This window comes from Phyllobates terribilis, unplaced genomic scaffold (genome assembly GCF_046119375.1).
Source record: "Phyllobates terribilis strain yellow unplaced genomic scaffold, ASM4611937v1 Scaffold_1__5_contigs__length_1240528914, whole genome shotgun sequence".
Taxonomy (NCBI): Eukaryota; Metazoa; Chordata; class Amphibia; order Anura; family Dendrobatidae; genus Phyllobates; species Phyllobates terribilis.
Window position 1 is genome coordinate 623,361,122 of NW_027362761.1, and position 21,051 is coordinate 623,382,172.

The 21,051-nt window shown below is 48.8% G+C and overlaps 1 protein-coding gene across 1 annotated transcript in view; it reads right to left on the reverse strand.

The window, feature by feature from the left end:
* Positions 1-21,051, reverse strand: part of CA9 (carbonic anhydrase 9) — a 596,284-nt gene that overhangs the window by 176,809 nt on the left and 398,424 nt on the right. Inside the window, exons 8-9 of the mRNA XM_073684598.1 lie at positions 20,756-20,897; positions 15,889-15,951 (exon numbers count right to left, since the gene is read on the reverse strand). Coding sequence (XP_073540699.1) covers positions 15,889-15,951; positions 20,756-20,897 — 205 coding nt within the window. The remainder of the gene's footprint in view (positions 1-15,888; positions 15,952-20,755; positions 20,898-21,051) is intronic.

Sequence of the window (21,051 nt, forward strand, 5' to 3'; positions counted from 1 at the left end):
TTGGGCTCTGACTCGTCACATGGGTCACATACTTTATATTGAGCTCTGGACTCAACACATGGGGCACACACTTTATATTGGGCACTGGACTCCTCACATGGGGCACACACTTTATATTGGGCTCTGTACTCAACACATGGGGCACACACTTTATATTGATCACTGGACTCATCACATGGGGCACACACTTTATATTGGTCTCTGACTCGTCACATGGGTCACATACTTTATATTGAGCTCTGGACTCAACACATGGGGCACACACTTTATACTGGGCACTGGACTCATCACATGGGGCACACACTTTATATTGGGCTCTGGACTCAACACATGGGGCACACACTTTATATTGGGCACTGGACTCATCACATGGGGCACACACTTTATATTGGGCTCTAGACTCGTCACATGGGGCACACACTTTATATTGGGGACTGGACTTGTCACATGGGGCACACACTTTATATTGGGCTCTGGACTCGTCATATGGGGCACACACTTTATATTCGGCTCTGGACTCGTCACATGGGTCACACACTTTAAATTGGGCACTGGGCTAGTCACATGGGGCACAAGCTTTATATTGGGCACTGGACTCGTCACATGGGGCACACACTTTATATTGGGCACTGGACTCGTCACATGGGGCACACACTTTATATTGGGCACTGGACTCATCACATGGGGCACACACTTTATATTGGGCTCTAGACTCGTCACATGGGGCACACACTTTACATTGGGCTCTGACTCGTCACATGGGGCACACACTTTATATTGGGCACTGGACTCGTCACATGGGGCACACACTTTATATTGTGCTCTGGACTCGTCACATGGGGCACACACTTTATATTGGGCTCTGGACTCGTCACATGGGGCAAACACTTTAAATTGGGCACTGGGCTCGTCACATGGGGCACAAGCTTTATATTGGGCACTGGACTCATCACATGGGGCACACACTTTATATTGGGCACTGGACTCGTCACATGGGGCACACACTTTATATTGGGCACTGGACTCATCACATGGGGCACACACTTTATATTGGGCTCTGACTCGTCACATGGGGCACACACTTTATATTGGGCATTGGACTCGTCACATGGGGCACACACTTTATATTGGGCTCTGGACTCGTCACATGGGGCACACACTTTATATTGGACACTGGACTCGTCACATGGGGCACAAACTTTATATTGGGCACTGGGCTCGTCACATGGGGCACACACTTTACATTGGGCACTGGACTCGTCACATGGGGCACACACTTTATATTGGGCTCTGGACTCATCACATGAAGCACACACTTTATACTGGGCTCTGGACTCGTCACATGGAGCACACACTTTATATTGGACTCTGGACTCGTCACATGGGGCACACACTTTATATTGGGCACTGGGCTCGTCACATGGGGCACACACTATATACTGGGCTCTGGACTCGTCACATGGGGCACACACTTTATATTGGGCACTGGGCTCGTCACATGGGGCACACACTTTATATTGGACTCTGGACTCGTCACATGGGGCAGACGCTTTATATTGGGCTTTGGACTCGTCACATGGGGCACACACGATATAATGGGCTCTGGACTCATCACATGGGGCACACGCTTTATATTGGGCTTTGGACTCATCACATGGGGCACACACTATATAATGGGCACTGGACTCATCACATGGGGCAAAAACTTTATATTGGGCTCTGGACTTGTCACATGGGGCACACACTTTATATTGGGCACTGGACTCATCACATGGGGCACACACTTTATATTGGGCACTGGACTCATCACATGGGGCACACAATTTATATTGGGCTCTGGACTCATCACATGGGGCACACGCTTTATATTGGGCTCTGGACTCGTCACATGGGGCATACACTTTATATTGGGCTCTGGACTCGTCACATGGGGCACACACTTTATATTGGGCACTGGACTCATCACATGGGACACACACTTTATATTGTGCACTGGACTCATCACATGGGGCACACACTTTATATTGGGCTCCGGACTCCTCACATGGGGCACACACTTTATATTGGGCACTGGACTCATCACATGGGGCACACACTTTATATTGGGCTCCGGATTCCTCACATGGGGCACACACTTTATATTGGGCACTGGACTCGTCACATGGGGCACACACTTTATATTAAGCTCTGACTCGTCACATGGGGCACACACTTTATATTGGGCACTGGACTCATCACATGGGGCACACACTTTATATTGGGCTGTGACTCGTCACATGGGGCACACACTTTATATTGTGCTCCGGACTCCTCACATGGGGCACACACTTTATATTGGGCACTGGACTCGTCACATGGGGCACACACTTTATATTGGGCTCCGGACTCCTCACATGGGGCACACACTTTATATTGGGCTCTGGATTCATCACATGGGGCACACACTCTATATTGGTCACTGCACTCGTCACATGGGGCACACACTTTATATTTTGCTCCGGACTCCTCACATGGGGCACACACTTTATATTGGGCACTGGACTCATCACATGGGGCACACACTTTATATTGGGCTCCGGACTCCTCACATGGGGCACACACTTTATATTGGGCTCTGGATTCATCGCATGGGGCACACACTTTATATTGGACACTGGACTCGTCACATGGGGCACACACTTTATATTGGGCTCCGGACTCCTCACATGGGGCACACACTTTATATTGGGCTCCGGACTCCTCACATGGGGCACACACTTTATATTGGGCTCCGGACTCCTCACATGGGGCACACACTTTATATTGGGCTCTGGATTCATCACATGGGGCACACACTTTATATTGGGCTCTGGATTCATCACATGGGGCACACACTTTATATTGGACACTGGACTCATCACATGGGGCACACACTTTATATTGGGCACTGAACTCATCACATGGGGCACACACTTTATATTGGGCACTGGACTCATCACATGGGGCACACACTTTATATTGGGCTTCGGACTCATCACATGGGGCACACACTTTATATTGGGCTCTGGAATCATCACATGGGGCACACACTTTATATTGGGCTCTAGACTCGTCACATGGGGCATACACTTTATATTGGGCACTGGACTCCTCACATGGGGCACACACTTTAAATTGGGCACTGGGCTCGGCACATGGGGCACAAGCTTTATATTGGGCACTGGACTTGTCACATGGGGCACACACTTTATATTGGGCACTGGGCTCGTCACATGGGGCACACGCTTTATATTGGGCACTGGATTCATCACATGGGGCACATAATTTATATTGGGCTCTGGACTCCTCACATGGGGCACACACTTTATACTGGGCACTGGACTCATCACATGGGGCACACACTTTATATTGGGCTCTAGACTCGTCACATGGGGCACACACTTTATATTGTGCACTGGACTCGTCACATGGGGCACACACTTTATATTGGGCTCTGGACTCGTCACATGGGGCACACACTTTATATTGGGCTCTGGACTCATCACATGGGGCACACACTTTATATTGGGCTCTGACTCGTCACATGGGTCACATACTTTATATTGAGCTCTGGACTCAACACATGGGGCACACACTTTATATTGGGCACTGGACTCCTCACATGGGGCACACACTTTATATTGGGCTCTGGAATCATCACATGGGGCACACACTTTATATTGGGCTCTGGACTTATCACATGGGGCACACACTTTATAATGGGCTCTTGATTCATCACATGGGACACACACTTTATATTTTGCACTATACACGTCACATGGGGCACACACTTTATATTGGGCACTGTTCTCATCACATGAAGCACACACTTTATATTGGGCACTGGACTCGTCACATAGGGCACACACTATATATTGGGCTCAAGACTCATCACATGGGGCACACACTTTATATTGGGCTCTGGACTCGTCACTTGGGGCACAAACTTTATATTGGGCACTGGACTCCTCACATGGGGCACACGTTTTATATTGGGCACTGGACTCGTCACATGGGGCACACACTTTATATTGGGCTCTGGACTGGTCACATGGGGCACACACTTTATATTGGGCTCTGGATTCATCACATGGGGCACACACTTTATATTGGGCTCTGGATTCATCACATGGGACACACACTTTATATTGTGCACTGGACTCATCACATGGGGCACACACTTTATATTGGGCTCCGGACTCCTCACATGGGGCACACACTTTATATTGGGCACTGGACTCATCACATGGGGCACACACTTTATATTGGGCTCCGGATTCCTCACATGGGGCACACACTTTATATTGGGCACTGGACTCGTCACATGGGGCACACACTTTATATTAAGCTCTGACTCGTCACATGGGGCACACACTTTATATTGGGCACTGGACTCATCACATGGGGCACACACTTTATATTGGGCTCTGACTCGTCACATGGGGCACACACTTTATATTGTGCTCCGGACTCCTCACATGGGGCACACACTTTATATTGGGCACTGGACTCGTCACATGGGGCACACACTTTATATTGGGCTCCGGACTCCTCACATGGGGCACACACTTTATATTGGGCTCTGGATTCATCACATGGGGCACACACTTTATATTTTGCTCCGGACTCCTCACATGGGGCACACACTTTATATTGGGCACTGGACTCATCACATGGGGCACACACTTTATATTGGGCTCCGGACTCCTCACATGGGGCACACACTTTATATTGGGCTCTGGATTCATCGCATGGGGCACACACTTTATATTGGACACTGGACTCGTCACATGGGGCACACACTTTATATTGGGCTCCGGACTCCTCACATGGGGCACACACTTTATATTGGGCTCCGGACTCCTCACATGGGGCACACACTTTATATTGGGCTCCGGACTCCTCACATGGGGCACACACTTTATATTGGGCTCTGGATTCATCACATGGGGCACACACTTTATATTGGGCTCTGGATTCATCACATGGGGCACACACTTTATATTGGACACTGGACTCATCACATGGGGCACACACTTTATATTGGGCACTGAACTCATCACATGGGGCACACACTTTATATTGGGCACTGGACTCATCACATGGGGCACACACTTTATATTGGGCTTCGGACTCATCACATGGGGCACACACTTTATATTGGGCTCTGGAATCATCACATGGGGCACACACTTTATATTGGGCTCTAGACTCGTCACATGGGGCATACACTTTATATTGGGCACTGGACTCCTCACATGGGGCACACACTTTAAATTGGGCACTGGGCTCGGCACATGGGGCACAAGCTTTATATTGGGCACTGGACTCGTCACATGGGGCACACACTTTATATTGGGCACTGGGCTCGTCACATGGGGCACACGCTTTATATTGGGCACTGGATTCATCACAATGGGCACATAATTTATATTGGGCTCTGGACTCCTCACATGGGGCACACACTTTATACTGGGCACTGGACTCATCACATGGGGCACACACTTTATATTGGGCTCTAGACTCGTCACATGGGGCACACACTTTATATTGTGCACTGGACTCGTCACATGGGGCACACACTTTATATTGGGCTCTGGACTCGTCACATGGGGCACACACTTTATATTAGGCTCTGGACTCATCACATGGGGCACACACTTTATATTGGGCTCTGACTCGTCACATGGGTCACATACTTTATATTGAGCTCTGGACTCAACACATGGGGCACACACTTTATATTGGGCACTGGACTCCTCACATGGGGCACACACTTTATATTGGGCTCTGGAATCATCACATGGGGCACACACTTTATATTGGGCTCTGGACTTATCACATGGGGCACACACTTTATAATGGGCTCTTGATTCATCACATGGGACACACACTTTATATTTTGCACTATACACGTCACATGGGGCACACACTTTATATTGGGCACTGTTCTCATCACATGAAGCACACACTTTATATTGGGCACTGGACTCGTCACATAGGGCACACACTATATATTGGGCTCAAGACTCATCACATGGGGCACACACTTTATATTGGGCTCTGGACTCGTCACTTGGGGCACAAAATTTATATTGGGCACTGGACTCCTCACATGGGGCACACGTTTTATATTGGGCACTGGACTCGTCACATGGGGCACACACTTTATATTGGGCTCTGGACTGGTCACATGGGGCACACACTTTATATTGGGCTCTGGATTCATCACATGGGGCACACACTTTATATTGGGCTCTGGATTCATCACATGGGGCACACACTTTATATTGGGCTCTGGACTCGTCACATGGGGCACACACTTTATATTGGGCTCTGGACTCATCACATGGGGCACACACTTTATATTTTGCTCTGGACTCGTCACATGGGGCACACGCTTTATATTGGGCACTAGACTCGTCACATGGGGCACACACTTTATATTGGGCTCTGGACTCGTCACATGGGGCACACACTTTATATTGGGCACTGGACTCCTCACATGGGCACACACTTTATATTGGGCTCTGGAGTCATCACATGGGGCACTCACTTTATTTTGGGCACTGGACTAGTGACATGGGGCACACACTTTATATTGGGCACTGGACTCATCGCATGGGGTACACACTTTATATTGGGCACTGGACCCATCACATGGCGCACACACTTTATATTGGACTCTGGACTCGACACATGGGGCACACACTTTATATTGGGCTCTGGACACGTCACATGGGGCACACGCTTTATATTGGGGTCTGGACTCGTCACATGGGGCACACACTTTATATTGGGCTCTGGACTACTCACATGGGGCACACACTTTATATTGTGCTTTTGACCCGTCACATGGGTCTCACACTTTATATTGGGCTCTGGACTCATCACATGGGGCACACACTTTATATTTTGCTCTGGATTCATCACATGGGGCACACACTTTACATTGGGCACTGGACTCATCACATGGCACACACACTTTATTTTGGGCACTGGACTTGTCACATGGGGCACACACTTTATATTGGGCTCTGGACTACTCACATGGGGCACACACTTTATATTGTGCTTTTGACCCGTCACATGGGTCTCACACTTTATATTGGGCTCTGGACTCATCACATGGGGCACACACTTTACATTGGGCACTGGACTCATCACATGGCACACACACTTTATTTTGGGCACTGGACTCATCACATGGGGCACACACTTTATATTGGGCTCTGGACTTCTCACATGGGGCACACACTTTACATTGGGCTCTGGACTCGTCACATGGTGCACAAGCTTTATATTGGGCACTGGACTCGTCACATGGGGCACACACTTTATATTGGGCACTGGGCTCGTCACATGGGGCACACGCTTTATATTGGGCACTGGATTCATCACATGGGGCACATAATTTATATTGGGCTCTGGACTCCTCACATGGGGCACACACTTTATACTGGGCTCTAGACTCGTCACATGGGGCACACACTTTATATTGTGCACTGGACTCGTCACATGGGGCACACACTTTATATTGGGCTCTGGACTCGTCACATGGGGCACACACTTTATATTGGGCTCTGGACTCATCACATGGGGCACACACTTTATATTGGGCTCTGACTCGTCACATGGGTCACATACTTTATATTGAGCTCCGGACTCAACACATGGGGCACACACTTTATATTGGGCACTGGACTCCTCACATGGGGCACACACTTTATATTGGGCTCTGGACTCAACACATGGGGCACACACTTTATATTGATCACTGGACTCATCACATGGGGCACACACTTTATATTGGGCTCTGACTCGTCACATGGGTCACATACTTTATATTGAGCTCTGGACTCAACACATGGGGCACACACTTTATACTGGGCACTGGACTCATCACATGGGGCACACACTTTGTATTGGGCTCTGGACTCAACACATGGGGCACACACTTTATATTGGGCACTGGACTCATCACATGGGGCACACACTTTATATTGGGCTCTAGACTCGTCACATGGGGCACACACTTTATATTGGGGACTGGACTTGTCACATGGGGCACACACTTTATATTGGGCTCTGGACTCGTCATATGGGGCACATACTTTATATTCGGCTCTGGACTCGTCACATGGGGCACACACTTTAAATTGGGCACTGGGCTCGTCACATGGGGCACAAGCTTTATATTGGGCACTGGACTCGTCACATGGGGCACACACTTTATATTGGGCACTGGACTCGTCACATGGGGCACACACTTTATATTGGGCACTGGACTCATCACATGGGGCACACACTTTATATTGGGCTCTAGACTCGTCACATGGGGCACACACTTTACATTGGGCTCTGACTCGTCACATGGGGCACACACTTTATATTGGGCACTGGACTCGTCACATGGGGCACACACTTTATATTGTGCTCTGGACTCGTCACATGGGGCACACACTTTATATTGGGCTCTGGACTCGTCACATGGGGCAAACACTTTAAATTGGGCACTGGGCTCGTCACATGGGGCACAAGCTTTATATTGGGCACTGGACTCATCACATGGGGCACACACTTTATATTGGGCACTGGACTCGTCACATGGGGCACACACTTTATATTGGGCACTGGACTCATCACATGGGGCACACACTTTATATTGGGCTCTGACTCGTCACATGGGGCACACACTTTATATTGGGCATTGGACTCGTCACATGGGGCACACACTTTATATTGGGCTCTGGACTCGTCACATGGGGCACACACTTTATATTGGACACTGGACTCGTCACATGGGGCACAAACTTTATATTGGGCACTGGGCTCGTCACATGGGGCACACACTTTACATTGGGCACTGGACTCGTCACATGGGGCACACACTTTATATTGGGCTCTGGACTCATCACATGGAGCACACACTTTATATTGGACACTGGACTCGTCACATGGGGCACAAACTTTATATTGGGCACTGGGCTCGTCACATGGGGCACACACTTTACATTGGGCACTGGACTCGTCACATGGGGCACACACTTTATACTGGGCTCTGGACTCGTCACATGGAGCACACACTTTATATTGGACTCTGGACTCGTCACATGGGGCACACACTTTATATTGGGCACTGGGCTCGTCACATGGGGCACACACTATATACTGGGCTCTGGACTCGTCACATGGGGCACACACTTTATATTGGGCACTGGGCTCGTCACATGGGGCACACACTTTATATTGGACTCTGGACTCGTCACATGGGGCAGACGCTTTATATTGGGCGTTGGACTCGTCACATGGGGCACACACGATATAATGGGCTCTGGACTCATCACATGGGGCACACGCTTTATATTGGGCTTTGGACTCATCACATGGGGCACACACTATATAATGGGCTCTGGACTCATCACATGCGGCACACACTTTATATTGGGCTCTGGACTCGTCACATGGGGCACACACTTTATATTGGGCACTGGACTCATCACATGGGGCACACACTTTATATTGGGCACTGGACTCATCACATGGGGCACACAATTTATATTGGGCTCTGGACTCATCACATGGGGCACACACTTTATATTGGGCTCCGGACTCCTCACATGGGGCACACACTTTATATTGGGCACTGGACTCATCACATGGGGCACACACTTTATATTGGGCTCCGGATTCCTCACATGGGGCACACACTTTATATTGGGCACTGGACTCGTCACATGGGGCACACACTTTATATTGGGCTCTGACTCGTCACATGGGGCACACACTTTATATTGGGCACTGGACTCATCACATGGGGCACACACTTTATATTGGGCTCTGACTCGTCACATGGGGCACACACTTTATATTGTGCTCCGGACTCCTCACATGGGGCACACACTTTATATTCGGCACTGGACTCGTCACATGGGGCACACACTTTATATTGGGCTCCGGACTCCTCACATGGGGCACACACTTTATATTGGGCTCTGGATTCATCACATGGGGCACACACTTTATATTGGTCACTGGACTCGTCACATGGGGCACACACTTTATATTTTGCTCCGGACTCCTCACATGGGGCACACACTTTATATTGGGCACTGGACTCATCACATGGGGCACACACTTTATATTGGGCTCCGGACTCCTCACATGGGGCACACACTTTATATTGGGCTCTGGATTCATCGCATGGGGCACACACTTTATATTGGACACTGGACTCGTCACATGGGGCACACACTTTATATTGGGCTCCGGACTCCTCACATGGGGCACACACTTTATATTGGGCTCCGGACTCCTCACATGGGGCACACACTTTATATTGGGCTCCGGACTCCTCACATGGGGCACACACTTTATATTGGGCTCTGGATTCATCACATGGGGCACACACTTTATATTGGGCTCTGGATTCATCACATGGGGCACACTTTATATTGGGCACTGGACTCATCACATGGGGCACACACTTCATATTGGGCACTGGACTCATCACATGGGGCACACACTTTATATTGGGCTTCGGACTCATCACATGGGGCACACACTTTATATTGGGCACTGGACTCATCACATGGGGCACACACTTTATATTGGGCACTGGACTCATCACATGGGGCACACACTTTATATTGGGCACTGGACTCATCACATGGGGCACACACTTTATATCGGGCACTGGACTCATCACATGGGGCACACACTTTATATTGGGCTCCGGACTCATCACATGGGGCACACACTTTATATTGGGCACTGGACTCATCACATGGGGCACACACTTTATATTGGACACTGGACTCGTCACATGGGGCACACACTTTATATTGGGCACTGGACTCATCACATGGGGCACACACTATATATTGGGCTCTGGATTCATCACATGGGGTACACACTTTATATTGGGCACTGGACTCATCACATGGGGCACACACTTTATATTGGGCACTGGACTCATCACATAGGGCACACACTTTATATTGGGCACTGGACTCATCACATGGGGCACACACTTTATATTGGACACTGGACTCATCACATGGGGCACACACTATATATTGGGCACTGGACTCGTCACATGGGGCACACACTTTATATTGGGCACTGGACTCATCACATGGGGCACACACTTTATATTGGGCACTGGACTCATCACATGGGGCACACACTTTATATTGGGCTCTGACTCGTCACATGGGGCACACACTTTATATTGGGCATTGGACTCGTCACATGGGGCACACACTTTATATTGGGCTCTGGACTCGTCACATGGGGCACACACTTTATATTGGACACTGGACTCGTCACATGGGGCACAAACTTTATATTGGGCACTGGGCTCGTCACATGGGGCACACACTTTACATTGGGCACTGAACTCGTCACATGGGGCACACACTTTATATTGGGCTCTGGACTCATCACATGGAGCACACACTTTATATTGGACACTGGATTCGTCACATGGGGCACAAACTTTATATTGGGCACTGGGCTCGTCACATGGGGCACACACTTTACATTGGGCACTGGACTCGTCACATGGGGCACACACTTTATACTGGGCTCTGGACTCGTCACATGGAGCACACACTTTATATTGGACTCTGGACTCGTCACATGGGGCACACACTTTATATTGGGCACTGGGCTCGTCACATGGGGCACACACTATATACTGGGCTCTGGACTCGTCACATGGGGCACACACTTTATATTGGGCACTGGGCTCGTCACATGGGGCACACACTTTATATTGGACTCTGGACTCGTCACATGGGGCAGACGCTTTATATTGGGCTTTGGACTCGTCACATGGGGCACACACGATATAATGGGCTCTGGACTCATCACATGGGGCACACGCTTTATATTGGGCTTTGGACTCATCACATGGGGCACACACTATATAATGGGCTCTGGACTCATCACATGCGGCACACACTTTATATTGGGCTCTGGACTCGTCATATGGGGCACACACTTTATATTGGGCACTGGACTCATCACATGGGGCACACACTTTATATTGGGCACTGGACTCATCACATGGGGCACACAATTTATATTGGGCTCTGGACTCATCACATGGGGCACACGCTTTATATTGGGCTCTGGACTCGTCACATGGGGCATACACTTTATATTGGGCTCTGGACTCGTCACATGGGGCACACACTTTATATTGGGCACTGGACTCATCACATGGGACACACACTTTATATTGTGCACTGGACTCATCACATGGGGCACACACTTTATATTGGGCTCCGGACTCCTCACATGGGGCACACACTTTATATTGGGCACTGGACTCATCACATGGGGCACACACTTTATATTGGGCTCCGGATTCCTCACATGGGGCACACACTTTATATTGGGCACTGGACTCGTCACATGGGGCACACACTTTATATTGGGCTCTGACTCGTCACATGGGGCACACACTTTATATTGGGCACTGGACTCATCACATGGGGCACACACTTTATATTGGGCTCTGACTCGTCACATGGGGCACACACTTTATATTGTGCTCCGGACTCCTCACATGGGGCACACACTTTATATTGGGCACTGGACTCGTCACATGGGGCACACACTTTATATTGGGCTCCGGACTCCTCACATGGGGCACACACTTTATATTGGGCTCTGGATTCATCACATGGGGCACACACTTTATATTGGTCACTGGACTCGTCACATGGGGCACACACTTTATATTGGGCTCTGGATTCATCGCATGGGGCACACACTTTATATTGGACACTGGACTCGTCACATGGGGCACACACTTTATATTGGGCTCCGGACTCCTCACATGGGGCACACACTTTATATTGGGCTCCGGACTCCTCACATGGGGCACACACTTTATATTGGGCTCCGGACTCCTCACATGGGGCACACACTTTATATTGGGCTCTGGATTCATCACATGGGGCACACACTTTATATTGGGCTCTGGATTCATCACATGGGGCACACTTTATATTGGGCACTGGACTCATCACATGGAGCACACACTTTATATTGGACACTGGATTCGTCACATGGGGCACAAACTTTATATTGGGCACTGGGCTCGTCACATGGGGCACACACTTTACATTGGGCACTGGACTCGTCACATGGGGCACACACTTTATACTGGGCTCTGGACTCGTCACATGGAGCACACACTTTATATTGGACTCTGGACTCGTCACATGGGGCACACACTTTATATTGGGCACTGGGCTCGTCACATGGGGCACACACTATATACTGGGCTCTGGACTCGTCACATGGGGCACACACTTTATATTGGGCACTGGGCTCGTCACATGGGGCAGACGCTTTATATTGGGCTTTGGACTCGTCACATGGGGCACACACGATATAATGGGCTCTGGACTCATCACATGGGGCACACGCTTTATATTGGGCTTTGGACTCATCACATGGGGCACACACTATATAATGGGCTCTGGACTCATCACATGCGGCACACACTTTATATTGGGCTCTGGACTCGTCACATGGGGCACACACTTTATATTGGGCACTGGACTCATCACATGGGGCACACACTTTATATTGGGCACTGGACTCATCACATGGGGCACACAATTTATATTGGGCTCTGGACTCATCACATGGGGCACACGCTTTATATTGGGCTCTGGACTCGTCACATGGGGCACACACTTTATATTGGGCTCTGGACTCGTCACATGGGGCACACACTTTATATTGGGCACTGGACTCATCACATGGGACACACACTTTATATTGTGCACTGGACTCATCACATGGGGCACACACTTTATATTGGGCTCCGGACTCCTCACATGGGGCACACACTTTATATTGGGCACTGGACTCATCACATGGGGCACACACTTTATATTGGGCTCCGGATTCCTCACATGGGGCACACACTTTATATTGGGCACTGGACTCGTCACATGGGGCACACACTTTATATTGGGCTCTGACTCGTCACATGGGGCACACACTTTATATTGGGCACTGGACTCATCACATGGGGCACACACTTTATATTGGGCTCTGACTCGTCACATGGGGCACACACTTTATATTGTGCTCCGGACTCCTCACATGGGGCACACACTTTATATTGGGCACTGGACTCGTCACATGGGGCACACACTTTATATTGGGCTCCGGACTCCTCACATGGGGCACACACTTTATATTGGGCTCTGGATTCATCACATGGGGCACACACTTTATATTGGTCACTGGACTCGTCACATGGGGCACACACTTTATATTGGGCTCTGGATTCATCGCATGGGGCACACACTTTATATTGGACACTGGACTCGTCACATGGGGCACACACTTTATATTGGGCTCCGGACTCCTCACATGGGGCACACACTTTATATTGGGCTCCGGACTCCTCACATGGGGCACACACTTTATATTGGGCTCTGGATTCATCACATGGGGCACACACTTTATATTGGGCTCTGGATTCATCACATGGGGCACACTTTATATTGGGCACTGGACTCATCACATGGGGCACACACTTTATATTGGGCACTGGACTCATCACATGGGGCACACACTTTATATTGGGCTTCGGACTCATCACATGGGGCACACACTTTATATCGGGCACTGGACTCATCACATGGGGCACACACTTTATATTGGGCACTGGACTCATCACATGGGGCACACACTATATATTGGGCTCTGGATTCATCACATGGGGTACACACTTTATATTGGGCACTGGACTCATCACATGGGGCACACACTTTATATTGGGCTCCGGACTCCTCACATGGGGCACACACTTTATATTGGGCTCTGGATTCATCACATGGGGCACACACTTTATATTGGTCACTGGACTCGTCACATGGGGCACACACTTTATATTGGGCTCTGGATTCATCGCATGGGGCACACACTTTATATTGGACACTGGACTCGTCACATGGGGCACACACTTTATATTGGGCTCCGGACTCCTCACATGGGGCACACACTTTATATTGGGCTCCGGACTCCTCACATGGGGCACACACTTTATATTGGGCTCTGGATTCATCACATGGGGCACACACTTTATATTGGGCTCTGGATTCATCACATGGGGCACACTTTATATTGGGCACTGGACTCATCACATGGGGCACACACTTTATATTGGGCACTGGACTCATCACATGGGGCACACACTTTATATTGGGCTTCGGACTCATCACATGGGGCACACACTTTATATTGGACACTGGACTCGTCACATGGGGCACACACTTTATATTGGGCACTGGACTCATCACATGGGGCACACACTATATATTGGGCTCTGGATTCATCACATGGGGTACACACTTTATATTGGGCACTGGACTCATCACATGGGGCACACACTTTATATTGGGCACTGGACTCATCACATAGGGCACACACTTTATATTGGGCACTGGACTCATCACATGGGGCACACACTTTATATTGGACACTGGACTCATCACATGGGGCACACACTATATATTGGGCACTGGACTCGTCACATGGGGCACACACTTTATATTGGGCACTGGACTCATCACATGGGGCACACACTTTATATTGGACACTGGACTCATCACATGGGGCACACACTTTATATTGGACACTGGACTCGTCACATGGGGCACACACTATGTATTGGGCACTGGACTCGTCACATGGGGCACACACTTTATATTGGACACTGGACTCGTCACATGGGGCACACACTATATATTGGGCACTGGACTCATCACATGGGGCACACACTGGATGTTGTAGCCACCGTGTCTGGGGCCTCTTAAATAACAGATATTTTACCTGTCCCAGAGTCGTGCACAGAAGGATCATCAGAATCAGATGGGGGCGCCGGGGTCTGAGGAGCTGAAAGGAGTAAATTCATCTTATTCAGCATTAGTAGATTTTGTTTACTTCATTACAAATATTACGAGCAGACCTGTGTTATCTCTGTGCTGCACCCTCTCATATTATCTGCAGTACAGTAGACTGCCTCTTCGTGCTGCACCCTCTCATGTTATCTGCTGTACAGTAGACTGCCTCTTCATGCTGTACCCTCTCATATTATCTTCAGTACAGTAGTCTGCCTCTCCATTCTGCACCCTCTCATATTATCTGCTGTACAGTAGACTGCCTCTCCGTGCTGCACCTTCTCATATTATCTGCAGTACAGTAGGCTGCCTCTTCGTGCTGCACCCTCTCATATTATCTGCTGTACAGTAGGCTGCCTCTCCATTCTGCACCCTCTCATATTATCTGCTGTACAGTAGACTGCCTCTCCGTGCTGCACCTTCTCATATTATCTGCAGTACAGTAGGCTGCCTCTTTGTGCTGCACCCTCTCATATTATCTGCAGTACAGTAGGCTGCCTCTCCATGCTGCACCCTCTCATATTATCTGCTGTACAGTAGACTGCCTCTTCGTGCTGCACCTTCTCATATAATCTGCAGTACAGTAGACTGCCTCTCTGTGCTACACCCTCTCATATTATCTGCTGTACAGTAGACTGCCTCTCCGTGCTGCACCCTCTCATTTTATCTGCAGTACAGTAGACTGCCTCTCTGTGCTGCACCCTCTCATATTATCTGCTGTACAGTAGGCTGCCTCTCTGTGCTACACCCTCTCATATTATCTGCAGTACAGTAGACTGCCTCTTCATGCTGCACCCTCTCATATTATCTGGGGTACAGTAGACTGCCTCTCTGTGCTGCACCCTCTCATATTATCTGCAGTACAGTAGACTGCCTCTCCGTGCTGCACCCTCTCATATTATCTGCAGTACAGTAGACTGCCTCTTCATGCTGCACCCTCTCATATTATCTGCAGTACCGTAGACTGCCTCTCTGTGCTGCACCCTCTCATATTATCTGCTGTACAGTAGATGGCCTCTTCGTGCTGCACCCTCTCATAATATCTGCAGTACAGTAGACTGCCTCTCTGTGCTGCACCCTCTCATATTATCTGCTGTACAGTAGGCTACCTCTCTGTGATGCACCCTCTCATATTATCTGCAGTACAGTAGGCTGCCTCTTCGTGCTGCACCCTCTCATATTATCTGCAGTACAGTAGACTGCCTCTGTGTGCTGCACCCTCTCATATTATCTGCAGTACAGTAGACTGCCTCTCCATTCTGCACCCTCTCATATTATCTGCAGTACAGTAGACTGCCTCTGTGTGCTGCACCCTCTCATATTATCTGCAGTACAGTAGACTGCCTCTCTGTGCTGCACCCTCTCATATTATCTGCAGTACAGTAGGCTGCCTCTTCGTGCTGCACCCTCTCATATTATCTGCAGTACAGTAGACTGCCTCTGTGTGCTGCACCCTCTCATATTATCTGCAGTACAGTAGGCTGCCTCTCCGTGCTGCACCCTCTCATATTATCTGCAGTACAGTAGACTGCCTCTGTGTGCTGCACCCTCTCATATTATCTGCAGTACAGTAGACTGCCTCTCTGTGCTGCACCCTCTCATATTATCTGCTGTACAGTAGACTGCCTCTTCGTGCTGCACCCTCTCATAATATCTGCAGTACAGTAGACTGCCTCTCTGTGCTGCACCCTCTCATATTATCTGCTGTACAGTAGGCTACCTCTCTGTGATGCACCCTCTCATATTATCTGCAGTACAGTAGGCTGCCTCTTCGTGCTGCACCCTCTCATATTATCTGCAGTACAGTAGACTGCCTCTCTGTGCTGCACCCTCTCATATTATCTGCTGTACAGTAGACTGCCTCTTCATGCTGCACCCTCTCATATTATCTGCAGTACAGTAGACTGCCTCTCTGTGCTGCACCCTCTCATATTATCTGCTGTACAGTAGACTGCCTCTTCATGATGCACCCTCTCATATTATCTGCTGTACAGTAGGCTGCCTGTTCGTGCTGCACCTTCTCATATAATCTGCTGTACAGTAGGCTGCCTCTCTGTGATGCACCCTCTCATATAATCTGCTGTACAGTAGACTGCCTCTCTGTGCTGCACCTTCTCATATTATCTGCAGTACAGTAGGCTGCCTCTTTATGCTGCACCTTCTCATATAATCTGCTGTACAGTAGGTTGCCTCTCCGTGCTGCACCTTCTCATTATTTGCAGTACAGTAGGCTGCCTCTTTATGCTGCACCTTCTCATATAATCTGCTGTACAGTAGGCTGCCTCTCTGTGCTGCACCTTCTCATATTATCTGCAGTACAGTAGGCTGCCTCTTTATGCTGCACCTTCTCATATAATCTGCTGTACAGTAGGCTACCTCTCTGTGCTGCACCTTCTCATATAATCTGCAGTACAGTAGGCTGCCTCTCTGTGCTGCACCTTCTCATAATATCTGCAGCACAGTAGGCTGCCTCTTCATGCTTCACCTTCTCATATAATCTGCAGTACAGTAGGCTGCCTCTCTGTGAGGCACCTTCTCATATAATCTGCAGTACAGTAGGCTGCCTCTCTGTGCTGCACCTTCTCATATAATCTGCAGTACAGTAGGCTGCCTCTTCATGCTTCACCTTCTCATATTATCTGCAGTACAGTAGACTGCTTCTTCATGCTGCACCTTCTCATATAATCTGCTGTACAGTAGACTGCCTCTTCATGCTGCACCTTCTCATATAATCTTCAGTACAGTAGGCTGCCTCTCCGTGCTGCACCTTCTCATTATCTGCAGTACAGTAGGCTGCCTCTGCGTTCTGCACCTTCTCATATTATCTGCAGTACAGTAGGCTGCCTCTTCATGCTTCACCTTCTCATTTAATCTGCTGTACAGTAGGCTGCCTCTCCATGCTGCACCTTCTCATATACAGTACAGACCAAAAGTTTGGACACACCTTCTCATTTAAAGATTTTTCTGTATTTTCATGACTATGAAAATTGTACATTCACACTGAAGGCATCAGAACTATGAATTACCACATGTGGAATTATATACTTACCAAAAAAGTGTGAAACAACTGAAAATATGTCTTATATTCTAGGGTCTTCACAGTAGCCACCTTTTGCTTTGATGACTGCTTTGCACACTCTTGGCATTCTCTTGATGAGCTTCAAGAGGTAGTCACCGGAAATGGTCTTCCAACAATCTTGAAGGAGTTCCCAGAGATGCTTAGCACTTGTTGGCCCTTTTGCCTTCACTCTTCGGTCCAGCTCACCCCAAACCATCTCGATTGGGTTCAGGTCTGGTGACTGTGGAGGCCAGGTCATCTGGCGTAGCCCCCCATCACTCTCCCTCTTGGTCAAATAGCCCTTACACAGCCTGGAGGTGTGTTTGGGGTCATTGTCCTGTTGAAAAATAAATGATGGTCCAACTAAACGCAAACCGGATGGAATAGCATGCCGCTGCAAGATGTTGTGGTAGCCATGCAGGTTCAGTATGCCTTCAATTTTGAATAAATCCCCAACAGTGTCACCAGCAAAGCCCCCCCACACCATCACACCTCCTCCTTCATGCTTCACGGTGGGAACCAGGCATGTAGAGTCCATCCGTTCACCTTTTCTGCGTCGCACAAAGACACGGTGGTTGGAACCAAAGATCTCAAATTTGGACTCATCAGACCAAAGCACAGATTTCCACTGGTTTAATGTCCATTCCTTGTGTTCTTTAGCCCAAACAAGTCTCTTCTGCTTGTTGCCTGTCCTTAGCAGTGGTTTCCTAGCAGCTATTTTACCATGAAGGCCTGCTGCACAAAGTCTCCTCTTAACAGTTGTTGAAGAGATGTGTCTGCTGCTAGAGCTCTGTGTGGCATTAACCTGGTCTCTAATCTGAGCTGCTGTTAACCTGCGATTTCTGAGGCTGGTGACTCGGATAAACTTATCCTCAGAAGCAGAGGTGACTCTTGGTCTTCCTTTCCTGGGGCGGTCCTCATGTGAGCCAGTTTCTTTGTAGCACTTGATGGTTTTTGCAACTGCACTTGGGGACACTTTCAAAGTTTTCCCAATTTTTCGCACTGACTGACCTTCATTTCTTAAAGTAATGATGGGCACTCGTTTTTCTTTACTTAGCTGCTTTTTTCTTGCCATAATACAAATTCTAACAGTCTATTCAGTAGGACTATCAGCTGTGTATCCACCAGACTTCTGCACAACACAACTGATGGTCCCAACCCCATTTATAAGGCAAGAAATCCCACTTATTAAACCTGACAGGGCACACCTGTGAAGTGAAGACCATTTCCGGTGACTACCTCTTGAAGCTCATCAAGAGAATGCCAAGAATGTGCAAAGCAGTCATCAAAGCAAAAGGTGGCTACTGTGAAGACCCTAGAATATAAGACATATTTTCAGTTGTTTCACACTTTTTTGGTAAGTATATAATTCCACATGTGGTAATTCATAGTTTTGATGCCTTCAGTGTGAATGTACAATTTTCAAAGTCCTGAAAATACAGAAAAATCTTTAAATGAGAAGGTGTGTCCAAACTTTTGGTCTGTACTGTAACCTGCAGTACAGTAGGCTGCCTCTTCGTGCTGCACCTTCTCATATAATCTGCTGTACAGTAGGCTGCCTCTCTGTGCTGCACTTTCGTGTATTATCTTCTGTATGTACTCGTGGAGCTCTGGAGGGGTGAAGTGTCAGACAATAGAAGGCTTGACTGTTGGATGGGACATGGGAGCAGTGATGGCCCATATAGGGGCGCAGTGAAGTGTTACTTTCCCATAGTTCTGCACATTACAAGGCTCCCATCACCTGCTCCGGCCGCCTTCCTTCCACCGATGGGGTCCCTGAAGCTGGAGAGAACCACACGTCCGTTCAGTGCCTGCGTCTCTCTGAAGTTCATCTGCAGGATGTGGTCATGGTCATGGTGGATGGTGTCCTCCAGGATAGTCAGCTACAAGAGACCAGAGGAAATCAGTGGGGTAGCACTATGGGTACTGTGCATTATCTGGGCACTGTGGGTCACTGTGGATTACATCAGCACTTTATGGCACTTTGGGACCACTGTGGATTATCTGGGCACTGTGGGGGCACTGTGGATTATATGG